We start from the raw sequence: 26,340 nt of genomic DNA, 5'->3' as shown, positions 1-26,340 counted from the left end.
CTCTTAGAAAAAAGGCGATATCTAGAACCTAAATAGGTTTTTCGGCTGTCCCCTTAGGAGAACCCTCTGCACTCTGAGAAAAAAAGGCACCCAAAAGAGTTCTATCGAGAACCAAAAAGGGTTCTCCTATGGGGACAGCCGAGGAACCGTTTGCAGAGCCAGAGCTAGAAGATTGATAATGACATGATAATACACTGTTTGTCCCTCCCTGGCCTCATCTCAGCTAAGCTCAGCCAGTGCCTAAACTTACAAAGTGTCTGAGAGTAGGAGTGCTGATCTAGAATCAGGTCCCCCCTGTCCATATAATCTAATTCAGTCTGGTCGAAAATACAAAACTGATTCTAGATCAGCACTCCTACTATGAGATGCTTTGTAAACAGAGGCTCTGATCTCAGAACAACAACCAACAGGGATTTTTTTTACATTTAAGCAGGGAGTCATGCGACCAGTCTCTTTTGCAGAACACATCAATAAACAACAATTACACTATACATATCTATAAACGCATCAATTACACTATACATATTTATATACACATCAATTACACTATACATATTTATATACACATCAATTACACTATACATATTTATATACACATCAATTACACTATACATATTTATATACACATCAATTACACTATACATATTTATATACACATCAATTACACTATACATATTTATATACACATCAATTACACTATACATATTTATATACACATCAATTACACTATACATATTTATATACACATCAATTACACTATACATATTTATATACACATCAATTACACTATACATATTTATATACACATCAATTACACTATACATATTTATATACACATCAATTACACTATACATATTTATATACACATCAATTACACTATACATATTTATATACACATCAATTACACTATACATATTTATATACACATCAATTACACTATACATATTTATATACACATCAATTACACTATACATATTTATATACACATCAATTACACTATACATATTTATATACACATCAATTACACTATACATATTTATATACACATCAATTACACTATACATATTTATATACACATCAATTACACTATACATATTTATATACACATCAATTACACTATACATATTTATATACACATCAATTACACTATACATATTTATATACACATCAATTACACTATACATATTTATATACACATCAATTACACTATACATATTTATATACACATCAATTACACTATACATATTTATATACACATCAATTACACTATACATATTTATATACACATCAATTACACTATACATATTTATATACACATCAATTACACTATACATATTTAAGGAATTGTGGGTATCATTCCACATGAGGCGCAAAAAAACTCAAAACAGATTTACTTAACTCGTTAGAGAAGGAAGGGATCTCCGGGTTAGCCATCCCTGAGTCTGGGTCTGGTAACTTATACGTCTGAAGGTTAACAATGGGGTAAGGTATGGTGGAAGTTTATGCAAGAGGGCTTTATAGACAAAAAGAGCTCAATGCATCGATATAGGAGACTTCAAAGAGGGCCGGGCTACTTTCTGATACAAAATGCAATGATGCGTACGGAACCTATCGCCCGTAATAAAGTACAAGGCGCTGTGATGAACTGCAGCCAATGGCTTCAATACAGTGGCAGCTGCATTCACATAGACTGTATTGCCATTGTCAACATTTTACTTATGATTTAACCTTTATTTAACTCGTCAAGGTATGGTCAATAAGCGGATTGAATGTTGACTGAATTATATGTTTTCTGCTATTTAATCAAAGACCTGTTCCTAAAGAGGAAGCCTATTTTAGTTCTTAATTTCTAACTTATGCTTTTTGAAAGATAGCTTTTTGTCAATCCAGATGCCAAGATATTTATAAGCGGGGACACGATCAATGAGGGCACCAAACAACATTAAGCCAGCAGCATACCACCCTGCATACCACTGCTGGCTGGCTTCCGAAGCTAAGCAGGGTTGGTCCTGGTCAGTCCCTGGATGGGTGACCAAGTGCTGCTGGAAGTGGTGTTGGAGGGCCAGTAGGAGGCACCCTTTCCTCTGGTCTAAAAAAATATCCCAATGCCCCAGGGCAGTGATTGGGGACACAGCCCTGTGTAGGGTGCCGTCTTTCGGCTGGGACGTTAAACGGGTGTCCTGACTCTCTGAGGTCATTAAAGATCCCATGGCACTTGTTGTAAGAGTAAGGGTGTTAACCCCAGTGTCCTGGCTAAATTCCCAATCTGGCCCTCAAACCATCACGGTCACCTAATAATCCCCAGTTTACAATTGGCTCATTCATCCCCCCTCCTCTCCCCTGTAACTATTCCCCAGGTCGTTGCTGTAAATGAGAACGTGTTCTCAGTCAACTTACCTGGTAAAATAATGGAAAAATGAAAGGGTGAGGATTGCCTGACCTCACCGCAATAACCCACAGGGTTATCCCCTTAAGATTTAAGCTTCCACAGCCGGCGCATGGAACCTCTATCCTTTAAGACTGGATACTACATGGATGGATTGGAACATAGCCTCGATGTCCAGGCTTCTATTTTGGCTAAGCTCAAAATGTATACAGGGAATGTGACAATATGACAGACTCATTTGATCGTAACAAATTATACCTAGTGTTGAAGTAATGAAAATCGATAACCCTTGAGAGTGATATCAACAAAAAGAATGAACCAATCGATGAAATCATGTCCGATATAAAGTGTATAGGTCTGGTGGATATAGTTTCATGTGGGCCTAAACTACATCGCAAAGTTGCATGCATAGTTCAGTTCTCGTTCTCAATTGAGTCTGGAAATAAATGTTATGAGGTAAAAGTACATTAGTAGGAGTAGCTCTTGTTCCAAACTCTCTCCCTCCCTCTTTTCTCCTCTCTATCTATTCTTTACTCCACTCTACCCCCTTTCCCTCTCTCTCTTTCTTTCCTTCCTTTCCTCATCTCTCTCCTTTCTCCTCTCTTCCCCTAATTTCCTCCACTCCCTCCCTTGTTTCATCCTCTCACTACTTTCCTCCTCTCTCTCCCTCCTTTCCTCCTCTCTCTCCCTCCTTTCCTCACCTCTCTTTCCTCCTCTCTCTCCATCCTCCCACAGGCCGATCGAGCCAGGCTGAATGGCATCACGGAGGAGCCATAAATTGTTGCCACTCCTCTAATTACAGCAGCAGTGAAGGCGAGCCGAGCCTCTGGGCATCTGTTTCAACAACATGACACAGCCCAGGATGAGTTATACTTTCTCACAAAAACCATGGACAGAGGGGCAAAGGAGGTGGGGGACGGGAGGGACACGGGAGAGTTGCAGGATGCATCTCATCGGCTTGTTATGGTATTACAACAACAGCAGATACTGTAGATAGCTGTTGGTGTAAATGTCTATTTGTCAGTCTAAGTTGATCTAACATCCTTTGGTCATTTGACTGTATTCGAATGCTGGGTCCTATTCATCAGGGCACACCGAAGAAAAACACTTCATATTGGACCGTTTCATATTGGACAAGTTCAGGTCGCACCTCCCCGTTTCTTCCTATTTTCTTCCTTTTCGTGCCTAGTGAACACAACCCTGGAGTGACATAGAATGGAGGTGTAGTTCGAGTTGGTCTTCCTTAGTATTCACATCCTCTCCTCACTCAGACAGCCAGTCCCTCGAGTTATGTATGTCCCTTAAAGTGAGGTGTGCTGGGGCAGACGGTGTCAGTGTGTCCGTGGTTGAGCTAATCACAACCTAATTGAGAGAAAGCACAACCAGCTTTCTGATGACCACACCTCTCTACCCGTCTCTGCATCAGTCCATCTGTATGTTTCTGCAACAGTCCATCTGTCTGTCTCTGCATCAGTCCATCTGTCTGTCTTTGCATCAGTCCATCTGTCTGTCTCTGCATCAGTCCACCTGTCTGTCTCTGCATCAGTCCACCTGTCTGTCTCTGCATCAGTCCACCTGTCTGTCTCTGCATCAGTCCACCTGTCTGTCTCTGCATCAGTCCACCTGTCTGTCTCTGCATCAGTCCACCTGTCTGTCTCTGCATCAGTCCACCTGTCTGTCTCTGCATCAGTCCACCTGTCTGTCTCTGCATCAGTCCACCTGTCTGTCTCTGCATCAGTCCACCTGTCTGTCTCTGCATCAGTCCACCTGTCTGTCTCTGCATCAGTCCATCTGTCTGTCTCTACATCAGTCCATCTGTCTGTCTCTGCACCAGTCCATCTGTCTGTCTCTGCATCAGTCCATCTGTCTGTCTCTACATCAGTCCATCTGTCTGTCTTTGCATCACATCTGTCTGCCCTCCCCTGTCCTCTGAAGCTCACCTCCCTCCCAGCTGTCTTCCTGGCCTAGTGAAGGACTTCTATCAGAGTTGATGTAATCTAGACTCAGACTAGGATTTGCAGTAAACTGACATGGGATTTGGGGTTATAGTAGATTAAACACACCTGTGCATGCACATGCACACACACAAATACACGCACACACAGGCAAACACACACATGAACACGAGCACACAGGTGCATGCACATAGACACATACAGTCAAGAACACGCACATAAGCACACGCGCGCACACACACACTTACATATAAACACACACACACATACATACACACACCTGCCGGAGTGTCTGCAGCATCTCTGTGGCCTTGTCCTGTTTGCCTTGCTTGGCCATCAGCATCATCTCCTGGATCATGCCTATCCGGCGCTGGTAGGGCGGAGGGGACCCTCCACGACTCAGCCGGTCCCCTGACCTCAACATGAAGGAGGTGAAGAGGTCACCCCTCTCCTTGGTAGGGGTCCGTTTCCACCCGTGCTGTGGGCTGGGCCCAGCCTCTTGGCCCCCAACACCTTTGGTCTGTTTGGTGCCCATGTTTGGATGTTAGAATCTGCTGTAAGAAATGACTTGCTCCCTCCCCCCAGGCAGTCATGCAAGGCTGACTTGCATAAAAATATTTGTCTTTTTAACTAAACATTAAAACCTTGTACACGAAGTCAAGAGGCCTTAAAGTGGGTAGGACCTCTGGGTTCGTTCCCCACCTGACCAGTTGGACAACACACCTGTCCTCTAGTGAATGGTGCACTGTCCAGCTGTTAAGAGTGCAATACCAGTTGGGGAAACAACCTCCAAAACATGCGTTCAGATTTGAATAAAATGTCTAATTCGCACAATAAGCTTGAGCGAATTGGCTGCTACGTGTGCTACTATAAACACAAACAGACACGCACTCAACCCGGGACACAACCCAAAACTTTTGTTATGCAATTCGCGGAACATAGCCTATAAATAATTAAATGTTTTCCACTGAATTTTGTTAGGATAAAATTGTCAGAGCTAAAGAGCTAAGTGAAATATGATCAGCTATCTCTGCGCAGGGTTCTTTAGCAAAATATGAAACAAACGTTGTAAAAAAAAGCCTCGGGGTTATCCGTTTTCTAGACAACGAAATCATTTTAACGACTGCACTGTTTTAACAATCGGCTGGTAAAAGCCCCTCAAGTCAAGTCGGGAAGAGCTCGGAGGATGATTCCCGCAGCATGGCCGCAAATACGGGGAGCAGCAGTCCCGCAGATCGCCAGCAAACTCCTGGTCGGATGCACTCGCTCACAGCGCTATCCTGGAGACGACTTCATTTCTGTCCTTCAAATATAAACAGTTATCCTCTGAAGGGCCGCTACTAAATTGATGTGACTGTCAGTGTTGCGAGTGCCTCCTCTCCTCCCGTCCACATTGGATTCCTCTTCCTCTTCCCTTTTAATCAATAATTCCACGCATTCTGCGTCTGTGCAGAAAAATAAGGGGAAGCTAAACGTATGTGGCGATGGAGACAGGACATGGTAATGTTTACATCTTAATCTGCTCCGTTTGTTTATTCACCTCTGCCTCTCCAAATCATTCACACGTCATGTCAACCTTTTCCTTGGCAAAATATTGGCTTCGTTGTTCCTATATTCTATGATTCGCTCTTCGAGGCATGTCCTGTTAGAACGGCCTCGACGGTAGCCGAGGTAGAGTCCGGGACCTGGTTGAAGGTGTCTCTTGTTGGGACTGAATATAGGCTGCGCACTGTCGGAGGAGCCGACCAGAGCAGGCGCGGTGTGTACAGCGCTTCTCTCCTCAAGTCCTCGCACTGAGAATGGGTTGGGCAGGCTGCTCCCCACTACAAATACGTCCTGCTAAGAGGATATCGCAAGGACTATAGCTAGGTCAACATCCTTTGCCTTTTCTTCTGAACGGTGAATGGGGATTGGGTAGGCTAATTTAGAGACTACAATAACCTATAATAAACACTTCAATAACACATGCATGACATGCAAATACTTAGATAATATTATGACCTTGGCTTGTACGTTAACATTGCAAAAACGAGTTCAACAGCAACTTTTAGTCTCGTAATTGCAGTATTTCAAATGACATAAATCTGCTGCATTGGACTGTTCACGGGAAGTGCAAAATCATTGAATTGCATTATATTGACCTCTGGTGTTGGCGGCGTGGATTGACATACTTTATTTTAGGGCCAGTGTTGTTTTATAGCATTATAGTGTAATATTAAACTATAGAATAGTATAGTATTTTTCTGTAAATATGTAAGTAGACTATTTCTCAGATTTAAAAATAATATACTCACTGTCATCAGTTAGATTTGATATGGGATTAAAAATATACTATCAAATGACATTGTCATTTCATATTCAGTCATTAAAACGGATCTCACAATAATGATTTCAAGATGCGCAAGAACAAAATTACGGGTCAGATACAACAGGAAAGATAGGGGCATGTGTGTGGGGGTTTGGTCTAGCAGTGAGCGCTCCGTTCAGCACAATCTAATAATATTCACCAGCTGTATACGCGAACCTTCCCTTGAAAGCAACTACAAGTATAGCAACAGTATGTGTGATACGTCAGCTGAGCTGGTTGCCCTACTCAAATGCATTAGAAACTATTAAATTAACTTTCATCGTGTTAACCCATGATGACTTCAATTTCAAATCCGAGTGATTGCCACTGGTTACTATGGAACTAGATTTCTTTCTGACATGAGGTTTCTAGATGAACAGCAAGAGGGGTGGGTGGGGAACGTATGACCTTGTGCTATCCTAACACGCTGAGTGCGCACAGCTCTATGTCTCAGCTGCAGCGTCAGCCGAATGCCCCTCTCTCCTGCAAGGATAGACCAGCATTTCCCAAACTCTGTCCTTGGGTCCCAAAGGGGTGCACCTTTTGGTTTTTGCCTTAACACTATTCAGCTTATTCAACTTTTCAAAGCTTGATGATTATTTGAATCAGCTGTGTACTCCTAGGGCAAAAACCAAAACGTGCACCAAGTAAAAAAATATTTAAAAAACCTGGGGTAGACTAACACAGTCACAATCAGCAAATGGACAATCTCTTTGAAATTGATGTTTATTTTCCTTTACAACTTTATTTTACAGATCATTCAATCATTAGACAGTAATTTCACAACACCCATCCAAAAGTTAGTTTCCTCCTTTAACAAGGCAAAATCTAAGTTTGAGACTTCAACCCACAGAACTGACTCAAGGGATGGATACTACAGACTAGGACAGCGTCGCAGCCAGTCAGTCTCCCAGACACCTCACTCACCATGGTGAAATTCAGTAGGGTGCAACAAGAAATGTTCCGATAAATGCATTGTGTGGAACAGACATGATTCTCTCATGTCGAAGGAGGAACCATGTCTGCTCTATGCATGACATTTCTATCTGAAACAGAACATTTGCACCCTTCTGAACCCGGCCCTCACATCAGCCAAACCTACAGTTGGTAACATCAACGTGGGCCACTATTTCTCCTGTATTCACTTTCTTATTACATTCTAAGGCTTCATCCCAAACCGCAACCTATTCCCTATACAGCGCACCACTTTGACCAGGGCCCGTGCACTTTATAGGGAATAGGGTGCCATTTGAGACACGACCACAGGTTCTCTTTCCCTTTTCTAAGTTTCACCACAGGCCTCATCACAGAGGCTCACAGAAGTGACAGACAAGCCAAACACTCAGAGGAATTTGCAGAACACTATAGATCAGAGAGCAACATGAGGTCTAGACTTGATTGAGGACTCTTTAAGAGCAGGGCTACTATTGGACACGTTCTATTTGGATTTAGTGAAGTCCTTCCAAATGGTTTCCCACCGGGTCCGCTAATTTGAGCTACTTAAAAACACCAATAAAATACAACAAGGGAGACTGGCTTCAGACGTCTACCTCTGGGTCAAGCAACTACAGCTGAGAGAAACAATTGGCATATTTTATTCCCACACATAACAATACAAGCTAATACCATCAGTGCTCACCGAGCCATTCTGCCTACACAGAATGATCTCAATCAACAACCTCTGTGACGGATCGCTTGTCCTTCTCCTTTCCACTAAAAATCTGAAGTTTTCATTAGCTACAACAGTGTTGGGAGGACATGTTTTGTCCCCTTTCATTGAAAATCTAACTTCAATGTGCTCGATTAAATATGTTTCTTAATCTCAACTGAGGAAAAGTAGCAGAGGAAGGGTTTTGATCCGCTCCTAAGGATGGCTTGGCTGTTCGACTGCGCTGAGGGACGTGGCCCTGCTGCTGCGTTGCTTCAGAAGGTGTAGCCAGCAGGGGGAGCCTTGTCGTCCTTGTTGCTCTCCAGGGAGAACGGGGGGATGCGAACATCAAAGTGGGAGCCGTCCGTCCTCTCAATGCGGAACGTCCCCCTGCACAGAGAGAGCGTCATTAGAATCTTGACCATCACACCTCTGTACTAAAATGGGCGAAAGGTTGATGTTATTTTTTTGATATTGGAAAGCTTGAGTTACTCTTGCGTTTCCGTCTGTTTTAGATCGTTTGATTACTGGCTTGTAAATCTGTGCAAGATTCACTCAAACGTCAATTCATATTTTAATGTTTCCCCAGCTTATGTTTACAGGCAAGGACCAGGTTCAAATAGGGGGAAAAAAACTGTTTATTAAGTCATTCTCAGACCAGAACATCCATAAACCTGCATTTCAGGTACTGCTGGGTCTGCTGCAATACTCATGTTCAATACTCTGCTGCACATACTCATGTTAACTCATGTTAATAACGCAGCTCCAACGTCATGTTACTCTGTGTAGAAGTAGTTACCACATGTGTCCACTGGGTGCTTGAAGGGAAACATGGCTGCTGTACTGGAAGGCTGGCTGCTCTTTGGACAAGACTGGCTCCTGGAGACAAAAACCATAGGTTATAGCCTCTACTCAGTCGTGGAAGTAACATACTGTATGAGTGGCTGTGTCAAATACATGCTTCCTCTGACCATAGATCCTCTCAGCCAATGAGCTCAGAGAGGAATTGAGGAAACAAGGACAGAGGAAGCAAGTGTTTTGGCATTTAGTAAGATTCAGACACAGGCATTGAGAGTTCGTAATTCCGTTGTGTGGTGGCGGTTGTACTACTGACCCGACCTACGACCCCCCGGCCTCGGACCGTCTCCAGGGTGCCTGACAGGCTGAAGATCCTCCAGTGTCTCTCCCTCAGTTGCACCACCTCACTGCCCATGTTCTCCAGGCGGATGCAGTACCGCCACTGACACACACACCATATAAGCATCGGGTACACATTATGTTGCCGTTCTTACAGTCTACAGTCGTACCGTTGACTGGATATACGAGGCCTACATCATATATTGGTAAAAGCTCAAATTATTTGTCCTTTTTCAGGGAATCGTAAAAAGTAAATGCTACTTACCCAGTACACATGAGAATTTTGAGCATCCTGAGAAAGAAAATACTGTATTTATTTTTTGTGCTCGGGCAGATTCAAGATCATAAGAATCACACGACAGAGTGGGAGGACTCAGGGACGAGCAGAACATTATTGAAAGGGCTGAGTTACGGAAAGAGCTCATAGTACCTTGAATAATATTTATTTGATAAGCAACTGACATAATTAAAAACAGAGGCTCTCTCTCAATGTCTTAACCTGTCCTCCCCTTCATCTGCACTGATTGAAAAAGACTTGAGGTGAAAACAATATGGTGGAAGAACCTGGTCAGTTCTTTCAGATCAGAGCACTAAAAAGAAGCTGCAAGGGGGGCTCCCGAGTGGCGCAGCGGTCTAAGGCACTGCAGCGCTAAAAGCGTCACTACAGACCCCGGTTGAATCCCGGGCTGTATCGCAGCCAGCCGCGACCAGGAGACCCATGAGGTGGCGCATAATTGGCCCAGCATTGTCCGGGTTAGGCCGTCTGGGATGTCCTTGTCCCATCACGTTCTAGCGACTCCTTGTGGTGGGCCGGGCACCTGCAAGCTGACCTGACCAGTTGTATGGTGTTTCCTCCAACTCATTGGTGCTGGTGGCTTCCGGGTTAAGTGGGTAGTGTGTGAAGGTCAAGTGCGGCTTGGCGGGGTTGTGTTTCGGAGGACGCATGGATCTTGACCGTCGCCTCTCCTGAGTCCGTACGGGATTTGCAGCGATGGGACAAGACTAACTACCAATTGGATATCACAAAATAACAAATAAGAAGAAGCTACAAGGAGGGCAGATTTGAGAAAGAACCTCATAGTCCAAACAGCGACATCATCCTTACCCTCATGCCCATGTAGAAGGGGATGACGGTGACCCTGATGTTCTCAGTCGTCTCTCTGTGCACGTCGGACAGCTCCAGCCAGGGATGGTTCTTCTCCTGCCATGCCTTCAGAGTGTCCCTCGCACTGAACGGGGGAGCTTGGGTGGCTGGACACACAGGATACTCAGTTTACACAGTTGTAACACACACGTGAATGCCCGCAAAGTAACTGGATATATTGTATACTTTACAGTACCTCTGAATTAAAAAAAATCTTTGAACACTTTATAGTACTACTGAATGTTTAAGTTGGAAGAAGTTGGAATTTGTGAATGTTCTAAAAAACGACTGGAAATGTACAGAGTGTAGAAAACAAAGGACACCGGCTCTTATCCATGACAGACTGACCAGGTGAAAGCTATGATCCCTTATTGATGTCACGTCTTAAATCCACATCAATCCGTGTATATGAAGGGGAGGAGACAGGTTAAAGAATGATTTTTGTTTTGTATGTGTGCCATTCAGAGGGTGAATAGGCATGACAAAATATTTAAGTGCCTTTCAACAGGGTATTGCAGTAGGTGCCAGGCGCACCGGTTTGTGTCAAGAACTGCAACGCTGCTGGATTTCACGCTCAACAGTTTCCCGTGTGTATCAAGAATGGTGCACCACCCAAAGGACATCCAGCCATCTTGACAACTGTGGGAATCATTGGAGTCAACATGGGCCAGCATCCCTGTGGAACGCTTTCAACACCTTGTAGACTCCATGCCATGAACAACAGGGGCTGTTCTGAGGGCAAAGGGGGGTGCAACTCAATATAAGGAAGGTGTCCTTAATGTTTTGTACACTCCGTGTGTACGATGCTGTACAATGAAATGACACGTGGAAAGCAGCGAGTGGCTGGCACTTACTTTTGTCAGGGTTGAACATGAGGAAGCGCTCAAACAGCTCGTGCTGGATGGGGACCTGCTCTGTGGAGTTGTAGGGCAGGATGTCTTCATGACTCACATAGTCCAGACCTGAAACACACAATGACAGCCAGGCAAAATGCCCAGACAGTCAGGAGGATGACAGGGACAGAAATAGTACAAGGAAGTAACTAGGTTAGTTACACAAAATCACGTGGCAGCCAAAATAATTCGCGCACGGACAGTACCATTTCCTGATAAGAACTCAATGCATTTTTGTGGGTGGTGGGAAAATTCAAATGGTCCCCGTTTGAAAAGAAATTAAAGCACGTAGCCATTTACTACACAGGGAGCAGCGGATCATGTGTTGTTTACCTGGGATGGCATAGAGGGCTCTGCTGTCGTCATGGTTCGCCAGGAACGTCACGGCTTCTGTCTGAGACCTCTGAGACTGTCAACACAACAGGAGAAACAACTAGAAGACTGGCAGTCTGGTATATGTCATCATTTAGGCCTAGTCAGTAAGAACAATGGCATAGCATTGGTTGTGTTCAGAGGTAACGTACTATGTGAGGGCAATCCCGCGTGTCGATGAGGACCTGGTAGTAGGTATGAGTTTTCCCCTTCACCTCTTTTGACCCGTGTGAACCAGGAGGCTCTGGCTTGCTGAGGACAGGACATGGGTGTAATTTTTATTTAAAACAATTATATACATATCACCATTAAAAAACACACTAAGATGTAATATGCACCTGTCAGACATGGGAGGAATGACGTCTCGGTCATAGATACGGGCGTGCCAGGGGAACAACACGATCCCTCTGTAGCCAAACACACTATGAAGGAAGAGCTGAGGAGAAAACATGGAGAAACAGACTTTAGGTTGGGAACACCCTTTGTGACAAGGGCAACTACAGTATAGGCTAGGGGGCAGGACCAATAGTTCTGGTCTGGGTGGGTAAACCGCACGGCGCTGCCCATCTTACCTGGCCTGTTTCATATTTGCCATGCTGCTTCAGCGCCTCAAACACTCCCACCGTCTCCAGAACCTTCCCCTCTGGCCTGCTCCTGCCAAAACACAGGCCACACTATGACAACCAGGAACAAAATCACATCACACTAGAGGTCTTCACGGGTCCACCCGAACCTAAATACCTGAGATCCGACCCAGATCCTATTTGTTAACCAGAACAGCAACTTGGCTGACAAACATCATTTTCTCACTCTGGTCCAATTGGGTTTGGTGTAAACGTGGACCCGTTGGTGTATGGGTTGGGTCTAGGTATGGTTGTAGTCGGGTCCGATCGTTCTCGGGTCCCCCTATTTTAAATATTTTTTTATTATGAACGGGTCCGTTCGGGTCGGATTGTCTTCGGGTCCAACTTTTTGGAGCCAAGAAGACCTCTACATCACACTGTAGAACTACATTAGTCTCACCTAGCCAACTGTTGTCGCATCTTGGAAAGGGAACCTAGAGCACACAATACGCAACATGAGCACTGAGATGACATGTCATCTCATAGTCATCCCCCTTGACTAAAGCTTCATCTCAAAAATCAGACAAATTTATTAAAACACCTAGATTTATCAAAGTTCAACGAACATAAATTCCAAGTCTAATCTTTGTCATTCCCTTTGCATTATTATATCAACAAGGTATTGTGAACAACAGCTGGCTGTGTTCAAGTCACTCATACTTGGACAGATCTATTTTTCAAAACATTGGGGGGGTGATATTGAGGGGGGGATTTAGTTTTGCGTGGCTCCTCTAAATATCCATATTATTGGCAGATGATATGGAAGAGATCTGACCTAAGGCTTGCGTGTTCATCAGCTATGTTGGGGATTACTGGCAGAGGTTGACCCTTGGCTTATAATACGGTCGCTGACAAGAAAACAACAACCAGGCTGGTGAAATACCAGAACAAATACATTGTTAAAAACGGAGAGTCAGATCGGTAACAATGTTTCCTCATTTTTGTTATGATAACTTATTTCATGGAGATTATCATTGAGAGAGAATGAACAGGACAGCAATACCTTACAAGATTTCCATAAAGTATAGACAGAATTACAAGCTGGTGCTGGATCGGTCTTCCAATTGCTAACATCGTGGGGTCCATGTCAACCCAAGCCCTCCCCCCTTCTACATTTATTCCCTTGGCACGAGGGAGGCAAATAAATAGGAGTCATTACTCTGTGCTGGCTCAAGCCAACCTGCACTCTTATGTAATCAACAGCAGATCAGGCTTTGTAGATGGGTCCAAAGCGCTCTATGTTCTTCCACTCAGACAAAAAGTGAACTAGCTAATATAGGGCAAATATGTTGCCAACTTCCTACTAGTGTTTCAATGTCACTTTTTCCTCGATAGGTGGCTTAGTGTCTATGTAAGTCGACACTCTAGAGGTCTTCACAGGTTCACCCGAACACCGGAGACCCGGGTCAAAATTTCTAACTTTTCCCTCAGGTCCTGGTCAGGTCCTGTTTGATTGTCATCAAGTCTATGGAACTACAGCTGATAGGCTATACAGAGCTGTCGTCGGGTCTATAGCATATGTATTTCACACTAATAAAGTTCATTTGACTTATAGAAAGCCTAGCCAACATATAAAATATATATTTGTTAACTAGAAAAGCAACAGGGCTGATAAATGTAATTGTCACTCGGGTCCAAATTGGGTCTGGTCTAGGCTCGGACCCATTAGGGTACGGGTCGGGTGCATTCAAGTTTGGGTGCGATTGCTCTCGGGTCCCGGGGCCAACTTTTAGGACATGAGAAGACCTCTACTACACTCCCACTTTGACCGGTCTGAAAACAACCAGGGCTGACCCCATTTAGTAAACTGGTCGATAGGCTGTTGGTTGACCGAGATTTCTTTAGTCGAGCAGTAACAAAAAATAAGTCATGGTATACAAGACATCGGTCTGAGTGGACTGATCCATTGTTGGGGCCGTGAGGATGGCACGGTCCATTAAGCGAAGACGTTCTCGTGAAATTGTATATGGTTATATGAACAAATGGTGCAAATAATATTTAACAAATGCACTTTCCCACATTGGATAGCGATTGCTGTCCGTGGTTCTGAAACCCATCAGTGCACTGTTGAATTGGCACCTTTTCCTAGACCATGTCGCCATGTCCATAGGCGACAGGGTAGCCTAGTGGTTAGAGCGTTGGACTAGTAACCGGAAGGTTGCGAGTTCAAACCCCCGAGCTGACAAGGTACAAATCTGTCGTTCTGCCCCTGAACAGGCAGTTAACCCACTGTTCCCAGGCCGTCATTGAAAATAAGAATTTGTTCTTAACTGACTTGCCTGGTTAAATAAAGGTAAAATAAATAAAAAAAGAAGCAAAGTTAACCAGCATATTGGTGTTGAGAACAATGCGGTGGAGGCAGGAGCGGAGTTAGAGACAAGAAAACAGCCCTTGCCTTCATTGTCTAAGAAAGGTGAGGAAACGCAAACTTAAATTAGATCTATAACCAAGTCTAACATTAAAATGTGCCTGGCTTTATAAATCATCCATATACATCTACTGAAATAAGACAGATCCTGCTTCTGTTGCCTGTGAGTGTTTGTTAAATAGCCTACTGATTCCGTGAGCACCAAGCCGCACAACAAGTCGGATAAACAATTTCACAAATTCAGCAGTATTTAATCTTTGCTTGCGAGGGAATATGGAATGTCCTAAACAAATGAGGGATTTCGGTAACAGCACTTTTCAGTCAGAAATGGCTGTAATTATGTTGCAGCTTCAGCAACAGACACTATTGATGTTCTGCGGTGGTCCCTGCAGCATGGAGGAGAGACCAACAACGGGCAATAGTCACGCAGCCAACCGCTGTCATTTTACACAGCGCAGTCTGAGCCCGGCCTGGCACAATCAAATCAATTGCGGTCAGACTATTAATTTGTCTTAATTTCAAACTGTGCTTAAGAAAGCACCAGAGAAGCTCAGTACATATCGTTTATTTGATTTACACACATAGGGCGTGTCTATATATGGAAAAATATCTTTACAAATTTAGACCAATCTACAGATGACTCTCCGGTCGAAGAAGATTTTTTGTTGTCAAGGACAGCCCTACTTGCAGCACATAGTAACATTCCACAACCTTTGTTATTTTCTTTGGAAACTAGCCATGTCTTGCCTGGATATTGAAAACAACACTTGTTTCAAGTTTTATTAGTAGGAGATACGCATGGAAAACGTCGTCCAACGAAATTCTTACTTGCAGGGTCCTTCAACAATGCAACGAGAAATAAAATAAACATTTTTGCATACGTATAATACAGGAAGGCACAATTTTGAATCCAATATTTACACTTGTATTGGGGAAGGGGGGGGCAAGTGTATAAATTGAGCAGTATAATAAGAGTCTGGTAGGAACAGTCAATGTGAGTAACATGAATGTACAGTATGTGTTTGTGTGTGCTAAGGTGCAGAGTCAGAGCAGGTGGTCAGTCCAGTTCAAGTGTTCAGCAGTCTGATGGCTTGTAACTAGAAAATGTCTGTCTAGTTATGAATACTGAAAATGTGCACAGATTTGCCTGCAAGTTAAGTTCCATCTATAAGCTGTGTGTTACCAAATGCAACAAAGTGCCAACATGTGGCACTGTTGGATTTGTAAGTTGGGATATACTAAAAACAACTTGATTTGTCTGACAATAGGAGCTTGTGCAATGTGCCAATCATTGTAGCTCTTCGCAAAATATCTGCCAATCATAGATAATAGCTAGGAACTTTCCTGTTTCTGCAAGTTTCTATCCAAGCTGACTTGACACGTGTTGCGCAATCAACATTAAATAAATGCTCTGCTAATTAAATTTCCTACATTAGCTAGATATTTGCGGGACCAGTCAAAAGTTGACACCTACTCAGTATTTATTTTTTACCATTTTCTACATTGTAGAATAATAGTGAAGACATATGGAATCATGTAGTAACCCAAAAAGAGTGTTAAACTAATACAAATATATTTGAGATTTTTCAAAGTAGCCACCCTTTTCCTTGGCAGCTTTGCACACTACTGGCATTCTCTCAACCAGCTTCATGAGGTAGTCACCTGGAATGAATTTCAATTAACAGGTGTGCCTTGTTAAAAGTTCATTTGTGGAATATCTTTCCTTCTTTATGCGTTTGAGCCAATCAGTTGTGTTGTGACAAGGAAGGGGTGGTATACAGAAGATGGTATCTTACCAAATAGGGCTAAGCCCATATTATGGCAAGAACAGCTCAAATAACCAAAGAGAAACGACAGTCCATCATGACTAAGTAATGGAGGTCAGTCAATTCGGAAAATTTCAAGAACTTGTAAAGTTTCATCTGCAGTCGCAAAAACCATCAAGCGCTATGATTGAAACTGGCTCTCATGAGGACCGCCACAGGAAAGGAAGACCCAGAATTACCTCTGCTGCCGAGAGTTAACTGCACCTCAGAAATTGCAGCTCAAATAAAGTTCAAGTAACCAACATCTTAACAGCAACTGTTCAGAGTAGAGGTCGGCCGATTATGATTTAACGCCAATACCGATAATTGGAGGACCAAAAAAGCCGATACAGATAAAAACATTTAAAAATTAAAACGGCCGATTTTTTAAAAATGTATTTGTAATAATGACAGTTACAACAATACTGAATGAACACTTATTTTAACTTAATATAATACATCAATAAAATCAATTTAGCCTCAAGTAAATAATGAAACATGTTCAATTTGGTTTAAATAATGCAAAAACAAAGTGTTGGAGAAGAAAGTAAAAGTGCAATATGTGCTATGTAAGAAATCTAACGTTTTAGTTCCTTGCTCAGAACACATGAAAGCTGGTGGTTCCTTTTAACATGAGACTTCAATGTTCCAAGGTAAGAGGTTTTAGGTTGTAGTTATTATAGGACTATTTCCCTCTATACCATTTGTATTTCATTAACCTTTGACTATTGGATGTTCTTATAAGCACTTTAGTATTGCCAGTGTAACGGTATAGCTACCGTCCCTCTCCTCCCTGGGCTGGAACCAGCAACACAACGACAACAGCCACCATCGAAGCAGCGTTACCCATGCAGAGCAAGGGGAACAACTATGAGAAGGCTCAGAGCGAGTGACATTTGAAACGCTATTAGCACGCGCTAACTAGCTAGCCATTTCACTTCGGTTACACCAGACTAATCTCGGGAGTTGATAGGCTTGAAGTCATAAACAGTGCAATGCTTGATGCACAACGAAGAGCTGCTGGCAAAACGCACGAATATGCTGTTTGAATGAATGTATGCACGCCTGCTTCTGCCTACCACCGCTCAGTCAGATACTTCGATACTTGTATGCTCAACTCAGATTATATTCAACGCAGGACACACTAGATAATATCTGGTAATATCATCAACCATGTGTAGTTAACTAGTGATTATGATTGATTGTTTTTTATAAGATAAGTTTAATGCTAGCTAGCAACTTACCTTGGCTTACTGCATTCGCGTAACAGGCAGTCTCCTTTTGGAGTGCAACGAGAGAGAGGGGTCGTTATCGCGTTGGACTAGTTAACTGTACTGTTGCAAGATTGGATCCCCCGAGCTGACAAGGTGAAAATCTGTCGTTCTGCCCCTGAACAAGGCAGTTAACCCAACGTTCCTAGTCTGTCATTGAAAATAAGAATATGTTCAGACTTGCCTAGTTAAAAGGTGTAAAAAAATAAAATTAATCTGCCAAATCTGTGTCCAAAAATACCGATTTCAGATTGTTATGAAAACTTGATATCGGCCAGTCCGATTGATCGGTCGACCTCTAGTTCAGAGGAGACTATGTGAACCAGGCCTTCATGGTCAAACTGCTGTAAAGAAACCACTACCAAAAAGGACAACAAGGAGACTTGCTTGGGCCAAGAAACACAAGCAATGGACATTAGACCGGTGGAAATCTGTCCTTTTCTGTCCTTTGATGAGTCCAAAGTCAAGATGCAGGCTGTGTAAGAGCTATTTGACCAAGGAGAGTGATGGCGAGCTGCATCAGATCGGCAAGGCAAGAGTGGGCTACTTTGAAGAATCTAAAATATATTTATTTGTTTAACATTTTTTTGGTTACTACATGGTGTTATTTCAGTTTGTCTTCACTATTATTCTACAATGTAGAAAAATAGTAAAAATAAAGAAAAACCCTTGAATGAGGTGCCCAAACTTTTGACTGGGACTGTATGAGCGTGTATGGTTAAAGTCGGAAGTGTACATACACCATAGCCAAATATATTTAAACTCAGTTTCACAATTCCTGACATTTAATCCAAGTAAAAATGCCCTGTTTAAGGATCACCACTTTAATTTTAAGAATGTGAAATGTCAGAATTAGTTGAGAATTCTTTTTCAGATTTTATTTCTTTAAAATCAGATTCCCAGTGGGTCAGAAATTTACGTACACTCAATTAGTATTTGGTAGCATTGCCTATAAATAGTTTAACTTGGGTCAAACGTTTCAGGTAGCCTTCCACAAGATTCCCACAATAAGTTGGGTGAATTTTGGCCCATTGCTCCTGACAGAGCTGGTGTAACTGAGTCATGTTTGTAGGCCTCCTTGTTCGCACACGCTTTTTCAGTTCTGCCCACAAATTTTCTATAGGATTGAGGTCAGGGCTTTGTGAAGCCCACTCCAATACCTTGACTGTGTTGTCCTTAAGCCATTTTGCCACAACTTTGGAAGTATCATAGGGGTCATTGTCCATTTGGAAGACCCATTTGTGACCAAGCTTTAACTTCCTGACTGATGTCTTGAGATGTTGCTTCAATATATCCACAATTTCTCTTCCTCGTGATGCCATCTATTTTGTGAAGTGCACCAGACCATCCTGCAGCAAAGCACTCCCACAACATGATGCTGCCACCCTGTGCTTCACGGTTGGGATAGTATTCGTCAGCTTGCAACCCCCCCCTTTTTCCTCCAAACATAATGATGGTCATTATGACCAAACAGTTATTTTTGTTTCATCAGAGGACATTTCTCCAAAAAGAACGATCTTTGTCCCCATGTGCAGTTGCAACCCCCCCCCCCCACAAAAAAAAAAAATTCTACACAATTTCGTGGGATCCAATTGTTAGTATATTGCCTCATCGCTACAACTCCCGTACGGGCTCGGGAGAGACGAAGGTCGAAAGCCAGGTCCGAAGTCCTCCGAAACACAACCTAAACAAGCCGCACTGCTTAACACAGCGCACATCCAACCCGGACGTCAGCCACACCAATGTGTCAGAGGAAACAGCGTGCACTGCACCCGGCCCGCCACAGGAGTCGCTGGTGCGTGATGAGACAAGGATATCCCTACCGGCCAAACCATCCCTAACCCAGACGACGCTAGGCCAATTGTGCGTCGCCCCACGGACCTCCCGGTCGCGGCCGGCTGCGATAGAGCCTGGTCGCGAACCCAGCGTCTCTGGTGGCACAGCTAGCGCTGCAGTGTCCTAGACCACTGCGCCACCCGGGAGGCCCCCAGTCTGGCTTTTTTTAATGGCGGTTTTGGAGCAGTGGCTTCTTCCTTGCTGAGCAGCCTTTCACGTTATGTCGATATAGGACTCGTTTTACTGTGGATATAGATACTTTTGTACCGGTTTCCTCCAGCATCTTCACAAGGTCCTTTGCTGTTGTTCTGGGATTGATTTGCACTTTTTGCACCAAAGTACGTTAATCTCTAAGAGACAGTGGTCCCATGGTGTTTATACTTGCATACTATTATTTGTACACATGAACGTGGTACCTACAGGCATTTGTAAATTGCTCCCAAGGATGAACCAGACTTAGAGGGCTCAATGTTTTTCTAAGGACTTGGCTGATTTCTTTTCATTTTCCCATGATGTCAAGCAAAGAGGCACTGAGTTTGAAGGTAGGCCTTGAAATACCTCCAATTGACTCAAATGAAGTCAACTAGCCTATCAGAAGCTTCTAAAGCCATTACATTTTCTGGAATTTTTCAAGCTGTTTAAAAAGATACTGTCAACATAGTGTATGTAAACTTCTGACCCACTGGACTTGTGATCGTTAATAAGTGAAATAATAGGTGTAAACAATTGTTGGAAAAATGACTTGTCATGCAAAGTAGATGTCCTAATCGACTTGCCAAAACTATTGTTTACAAGAAATGTGTGGAGTGGTTGAAAAACGAGTTTCAATTACTCCAACCTAAGTGTATGTTAACTTCCGACTTCAACTGTACGTACGTACGCACGTATACAGTACCATTCAAAAATTTGTGGTCACTTAGAAATGTCCTTGTTTTTGAAGGAAAAGCTTTATTTTGTCCATTAAAATAACATGAAATTTATCAGAAATAAAGTGTAGACATTGTTAATGTTGTAAATTCCTATTGTAGCTGGAAACGTCTGATTTTTAATGAAATATCTACATAGGCATACAGAGGCCCATTATCAGCAATCAGCACTCCTGTGTTCCAATGGCACATTATGTTAGCTAATCCAAGTTAATCATTTTAAAGTCTAATTGATCATTAGAAAACCCTTTTATAATCATGTTAACACAGCTGAAAACTGTTGATCTGATTTAAGGAAGCAATACAACTGGCCTTCCTTAGACTAGTTGAGTATCTGGAGCAACAGCATTTGTGGATTTGATTACAGGCTCAAAATGGCCAGAAATAAAGACCGAAACTTGTCAGTCTATTCTTGTTCTGAGAAATGAAGGCTATTCCATGCCAGAAATTGCCCAAAAAACTGAAGATCTCATATAACGCTGTGTACTACTCTCTTCACAGAATAGTGCAAACTGTCTCTAACCAAAATAGAAAGAGTGGGAGGCAAAACTGAGCAAGAGGACAAGTACATTAGTGTCCAGTCCTCAACTGGCAGCTTCATTAAATAGTGCCCGCAAAACACCAGTCTCAACGTCAACAGTGAAGAGGTGACTCTGGGATGCTGGCCTTCTAGGCAGAGTTGCAAAGAAAAAGCCATATCTCAGACTGGCCAATAAAAAGAAAAGATTAAGATGGGCTAAAGAACACAGACACTGGACAGAGGAAGATTGGAAAAAGGTGTTATGGACAGACAAATCTAAGTTTGAGGTGTTCGGATCACAAAGAACAACATTCATTAGACGCAGAAAAAAATAAAAGATGCTGGAGGAGTGCTTGATGCCATCTGTCAAGTATGGCGTCGGCAATCTGATGGTCTGGGGGCACTTCGGTGGTGGTAAAGTGGTAGATTTGTACAGGGTAAAAGGGATCTTGAAGAAGAAAGGCTATTACTTAATTTTGCAACGCCACGCCATACCTTGTGGACGCGGCTTAATTGGAGCCAATTTCCTCCTACAACAAGACAATGACCCAAAGCACAGCTCCAAACTATGCAATAACTATTTAGGGAAGAAGCAGTCAGCTGGTATTCTGTCTATAATGGAGAGGCCAGCACAGTCACCGGATCTCAACCTTTTTGAGCGGTTGTGGGAGCAGCTTGACCGTATGGTACGTAAGAAGTGGCCATCAAGCCAATCCAATTTGTGGGAGATGCTTCAGGAAGCATGGGGTGAAATCTCTTCAGATTACCTCAACTAATTGACAACTAGAATGCCAAAGTTCTGCAAGGCTGTAATTGCTGCAAATGGAGGATTCTTTAATGAAAGCATAGTTCGAAGGACAATTATTTCAATTAAAAATCATTATTTATAACTTTGTCAACATCTTGACTATATTTCCTATTCATTTTGCAACTAATTTCATGTATGTTTTCATGGAAAACATGGACATTTCTAAGTGACCACAAATTTTTGAATGGTAGTATATATTAGTGGAGGCTCCTCAGAGGAGGATGGGGAGGACCATCCTCAGTGAATTTCATAAAAAATTAATGCTAAAATATTAAATGTATACTTTCTAGATAAAACTATACTACATATAATCACACCAAATAACTGATTAAAACATACTATTTTGTAAAGAAGGTCTACAGTAGCTTCAACAGCCCTCTGTTAGGTAGCGCCATGGTGTATGTAGCCTGAGGACAGCTTGCTTCCATCCTCCTCTGGGTACATTTACTTCAAAACCAAACATATGAGGCTCATGGTTCTCACCCCCTACCATAGACTTACACAATAATTATGACAACTTCCAGAGGACATCCTACAGCCTATCAGAACTCTTGCTGCATGAACTGACATGTTGTCTGTCAAAACAAAGGATCAGAGAATGAGCCTAGTACTAAACGCATAAGCTACAGCTAGCTAGCACTGCATCAAATGTTGATTAGTTGACTCAAAGAGAGAGAAAGACAATAGTTCAACAGTATAACAAATACATTACATTTCTTCCAAAATGATGGAGAAGCATCACATACTTAGCAAATGCAGCTAGCTGGTTTAGCCTACAGAAACAGGGGGACGTTATGTTAGCTAGCTGGCTGCAACTTTCCAACACAACACTGGAAGTCTTCCAAGTCAAGGTAAGCTTTTGGTATTACAAATGTATTTCCACCGGGGCCCACCGGTGTAAATGCTTACTGAATGTACACTAACGTTACTGTATGATTGTACCGGGTTTACTAACGCGTTAGTTCTGTTAGCTATGCTGACTATGACGTTATTTTAGCTAATATAGTGACAACGATGTAGGCTGGGTTTTTTTCCCCGCCTGGTCACATACAGCTGATGTGTTGTGCATAGAACTCCACAAGCGAAGGAAAGAGGTGAGAGGAGAGCGCATGGAAGCGAGAAGGAATACAACGTGGCTGCTATTGATGCATCATTGGGCAGCATTCAAGACAGTGGGCGAACTGGCTAGCTAGCTAGGTCGCATTAGCTTAGAAGGTAGCCCTTACCGTGACGACATAAACCTCGTCTGCTGAATGTTGGGCAGTCCACATGCTAAACACGGCAACCGGGGTCTCTTCGCCTCAAGTCCACTACTCCCTTCAATAATACTCAATATTCTATGTGTGTGTTTCTTGTTGTATTTACTGACGGTAGTCAGAAAGCCTCGTCGTATTGCACAAGCAGCCATCTTTTCTACTTCTGCACAAGCACGCCGAGGCTGACGTGTATAAAAGCGGGCGAATTAAAAAGTTGATTTAAAGGTCCAATGCAGCCGTTTTTATCTCAATATCAAATACTTTCTGGGTAACAATAAAGTACCTTACTGTAATTATTTTCAATTAAAATTGTCAAAAAATATTCATAGCAAAGAGACATTTCTCAAGCAAGAATTTAGCTAGGATTGTCTGGTAGTGTTCTGAGTGGCGATGGAAAATTTGAAAATTAGCTGTTTTTGGGGGAGGTTTGGAAATCTTTCTTATTGGTCTATTGATGTTAACAGGCAGGCCAAAACTCCATACCACCACTATCATCATTTTCGCAATTTCACAGTATCATGCCAACCTCAGTGTGGAAATATTAATACATATGTTTTTGACTGCACTGGGTCTAAAAAGTTTAACCTTAGCATCAGGTACTCTGTTGTGTTTAAAGTATCTCCATTTAAAGGCCCAGTGTTATTTCGACCTCAATGTACTCATTTTGACAATTACGTTTACTTTTGAAACTTAAGTATATTTAAAACCAAGTGCTTTTTGACTTTTACTCAAGTAGTATTTTGCTAGGAGACAAATTTTTTTTTTTTTACTTTTACAATTGGGTACTTTTTCTACCACTGCAAACAGGCTATTATTGCTGTAACGTTAACTAGCCAACGTTACATTGGCTACACAGTAAGTATAGCTAGGTCGCTGTTTTTCTATATTAAACTACGTACGGTATGTTGTAACACGGAACAAAATAAAGTTTGCGCCAGAAGGGGTCAGTTCTTTCAGCTTTTCTCAGATACTATTTGTCCATTGCCATGTCTTGCTTGAAAGCTTGAAGCTAACAATTACTTGTATGCCCATTCGTTTTCATTGCAGCCCTGTTTGAACGCATAGTTACGCTAACTCCGTATTCACAATGTACAATACTCAGTGAGTCAACTCAAATCCAGCTAACTGGTAATTATGAAGTTATATGTATTTATTTTATTTTCATCTAGCTAGTTATCTTGTTGTGTCTGCATTGCCAGTGCTTAGTTCGGCTGGAAGCAGGTTAAGTCTTGAGCAGGCAACCTCTGTGACTTGTTTTTTTAGCTGGTGAATTTTAATGTAGTTTACGAAAGTTCAATCAGGAAGGCTGGTCTGAAAGCTCATTTAACTTAATCGTTTAACTTAAGCGTTTTACTCTGTGTCCCAGCAAAGGGTTACCAGCATCTGTCATCAGCATTCATCGGAGACGTGGTTATACCCCATTAAGACATGTCCATATTGTATTCTGTTTCTGTTGTTCATTCAGTAAAGCATATACTCGATTGAAATACTGTTGCATCCGTCAACAGGCAATAACTAGCTACAGAAGATGAATGAATACATATTTAACCTATTTTTCAGGAATTTGTCTTTCAGCATAAAAATATCCTGCCTCTTCTTCACCAGTGAATCAGGCAGCACTTCAGGTATTTTGTCTTTGTATTGCCTAATCCTATGGAAATAGATCACATGACTGCCTGGTCTAGCTGGTTGGTTTGTGACTTTACTACTTACAGGCATACATGAGCATAAATATTTCAGTTATGGACTGTCAGATATTAAAATGTAAAAAATGTTTCGTGGTGGGGGGTTAAGAAGTAACTTTGTCACCTTGCAAACAGATTGATAACTTGTAGTTACACATTTCCCTTACATTCATGATCCCATTTCTTATGTGCTAAAGGGTCATCGCTGATGAAAGGCCTGCAACATGACAAGGAGGAGATACTTGAGGACGAAGAGTATTTGATTGAGACACAGACACACATACACAGGACAGGCAGGTGAACATCAACTGGCAGAGAAGCAGCTGAACTGGTTCCCCCCTAGCCCTTCTAGTTTGATGCTGACAGAGGTGGCTGCTGCACATGCTAAACTGGTGGTGCAGGTCATAAAAATGCTCTAGCCTGGTCCCAGATCCCTCTAGCCTGGTCTTGCTAACTCCTAATGTATGATAGTTGTCATGCCATGTTTCCATAGGAGTTGGCTATATAGTACAAACAGATCATAGACCAAACTAACATTTGGCTGATTTTCAGAACCGAAAGTGAAACTTCAGTGTACTTGAGGACTACTCTAGAAATTGTTGGCTTTGTTGCAAGATAGAAAGGAGAATAAGACGTGGTTTGCTTGTGTGTCACCTGAATGTGAGGGCAAGCGGTTATGTATGATATGGTTATGATAGTAATGTAGGCCCTAACATGCACTTTGTTTTCAGGTTTGAATGAGACAATATATTCCCCTAACCTTATTATTTTAATAAAGTGATTGTTTATGAATATTATATTACTTGTGTATGTCTGTCCTTATCATATGTAATTGATAATTGTTTTTGGTGCGGATGTGTTTAATTTACTATCTGGATAAAGTGTCTGATCATGGAAAATGTCATAGAATTTTTGGGAAGTGCCATCAGTCACATCAGTCCATATTTTGTAAGGATAAGAATAGAACTACCTTTTAATGTGAAGAAGTTCTACCTTCCAGAGCTTGAGTTCTAAAATAATAACTTGAAAAGATACCCAGCTAGCAAATTTGATTCCTTGGAAGTTGTGGGAAGGTACGTTTTTGGTTTCCCATTGGTTCTGGGAACAAAGCCAGAAGTTTCCGTACCAGTAAAACCAAACGTTCTAAGAACGGAAGTTAACATTTTGCCTGTTCTGGGAACGTTTATTTTTAGGTTGCAGGTAGGTTCTGAAAATGTTTTACTCTGGTTCTCTTAAAGTTTTCCTGGGAGGTTTTATTAACGCTCTGAGAACAAATTTATAGGTTATTTGGTTTTTGAATAACTTCCTTAACTTTCACTAAATGTTTCAAAAAGTATTTTAATAACACTGCTAGCTTATT

General features: G+C 42.2%; 2 protein-coding genes and 1 long non-coding RNA gene across 4 annotated transcripts in view; 1 reads left to right on the top strand and 2 right to left on the bottom strand.

Moving 5' to 3' along the window:
* The window catches only part of lrrc75a (leucine rich repeat containing 75A), a 42,229-nt gene extending 35,987 nt beyond the window's left edge, over positions 1-6,242 (bottom strand). The window contains exon 1 of the mRNA XM_021582077.3: positions 4,622-6,242. Coding sequence (XP_021437752.1) covers positions 4,622-4,876 — 255 coding nt within the window. The 5' untranslated portion in view covers positions 4,877-6,242. The remainder of the gene's footprint in view (positions 1-4,621) is intronic.
* Positions 6,243-7,400: 1,158 nt separating this feature from the next.
* Positions 7,401-23,594, bottom strand: LOC110503638 (polymerase delta-interacting protein 2). Of its 2 annotated transcripts, none has more exons than XM_021582075.3 (11): positions 23,266-23,594; positions 12,455-12,536; positions 12,221-12,318; positions 12,035-12,134; positions 11,844-11,919; positions 11,472-11,579; positions 10,579-10,724; positions 9,739-9,765; positions 9,451-9,576; positions 9,136-9,215; positions 7,401-8,726 (listed from the first exon to the last, which is right to left on the bottom strand). In XM_021582075.3, the coding sequence occupies exons 1-11, from the start codon at positions 23,445-23,447 to the stop codon at positions 8,612-8,614; spliced, it is 1,140 nt and encodes a 379-aa protein (XP_021437750.2). In that variant the 5' UTR covers positions 23,448-23,594; the 3' UTR covers positions 7,401-8,611. The 2 variants fall into 2 exon arrangements, with proteins under 2 accessions (XP_021437750.2, XP_021437751.2); XM_021582076.3 differs by having other exon boundaries at positions 12,455-12,530; positions 23,266-23,546.
* LOC110503640 (uncharacterized) lies at positions 22,613-25,772 on the top strand. Its single transcript, XR_016491309.1, has 3 exons — positions 22,613-22,890; positions 24,856-24,920; positions 25,178-25,772. It is a non-coding gene; the product is annotated as an uncharacterized LOC110503640 (long non-coding RNA).
* Positions 25,773-26,340: the final 568 nt, after the last annotated feature.

This window comes from Oncorhynchus mykiss, chromosome 24 (assembly GCF_057628025.1).
Source record: "Oncorhynchus mykiss isolate SJ-2025 chromosome 24, ASM5762802v1, whole genome shotgun sequence".
NCBI lineage: Eukaryota > Metazoa > Chordata > Actinopteri > Salmoniformes > Salmonidae > Oncorhynchus > Oncorhynchus mykiss.
The sequence above is the reverse complement of the archived record's forward strand: the minus strand, read 5'-3'. Positions and strand labels throughout refer to the sequence as shown.

Coding starts and splice junctions, on each gene's coding strand:
- LOC110503638 (XM_021582075.3), bottom strand. CDS start 23,447: ATGGCTGCTTGTGCAATACGACGAGGCTTTCTGACTACCGTCAGTAAA. Junction 12,319..12,454: donor GCAAATATGAAACAGGCCAG/GTAAGATGGGCA, acceptor TTTTCTCCTCAG/CTCTTCCTTCATAGTGTGTT. Junction 10,725..11,471: donor CATGTTCAACCCTGACAAAA/GTAAGTGCCAGC, acceptor CTGTGTGTCCAG/CCACCCAAGCTCCCCCGTTC.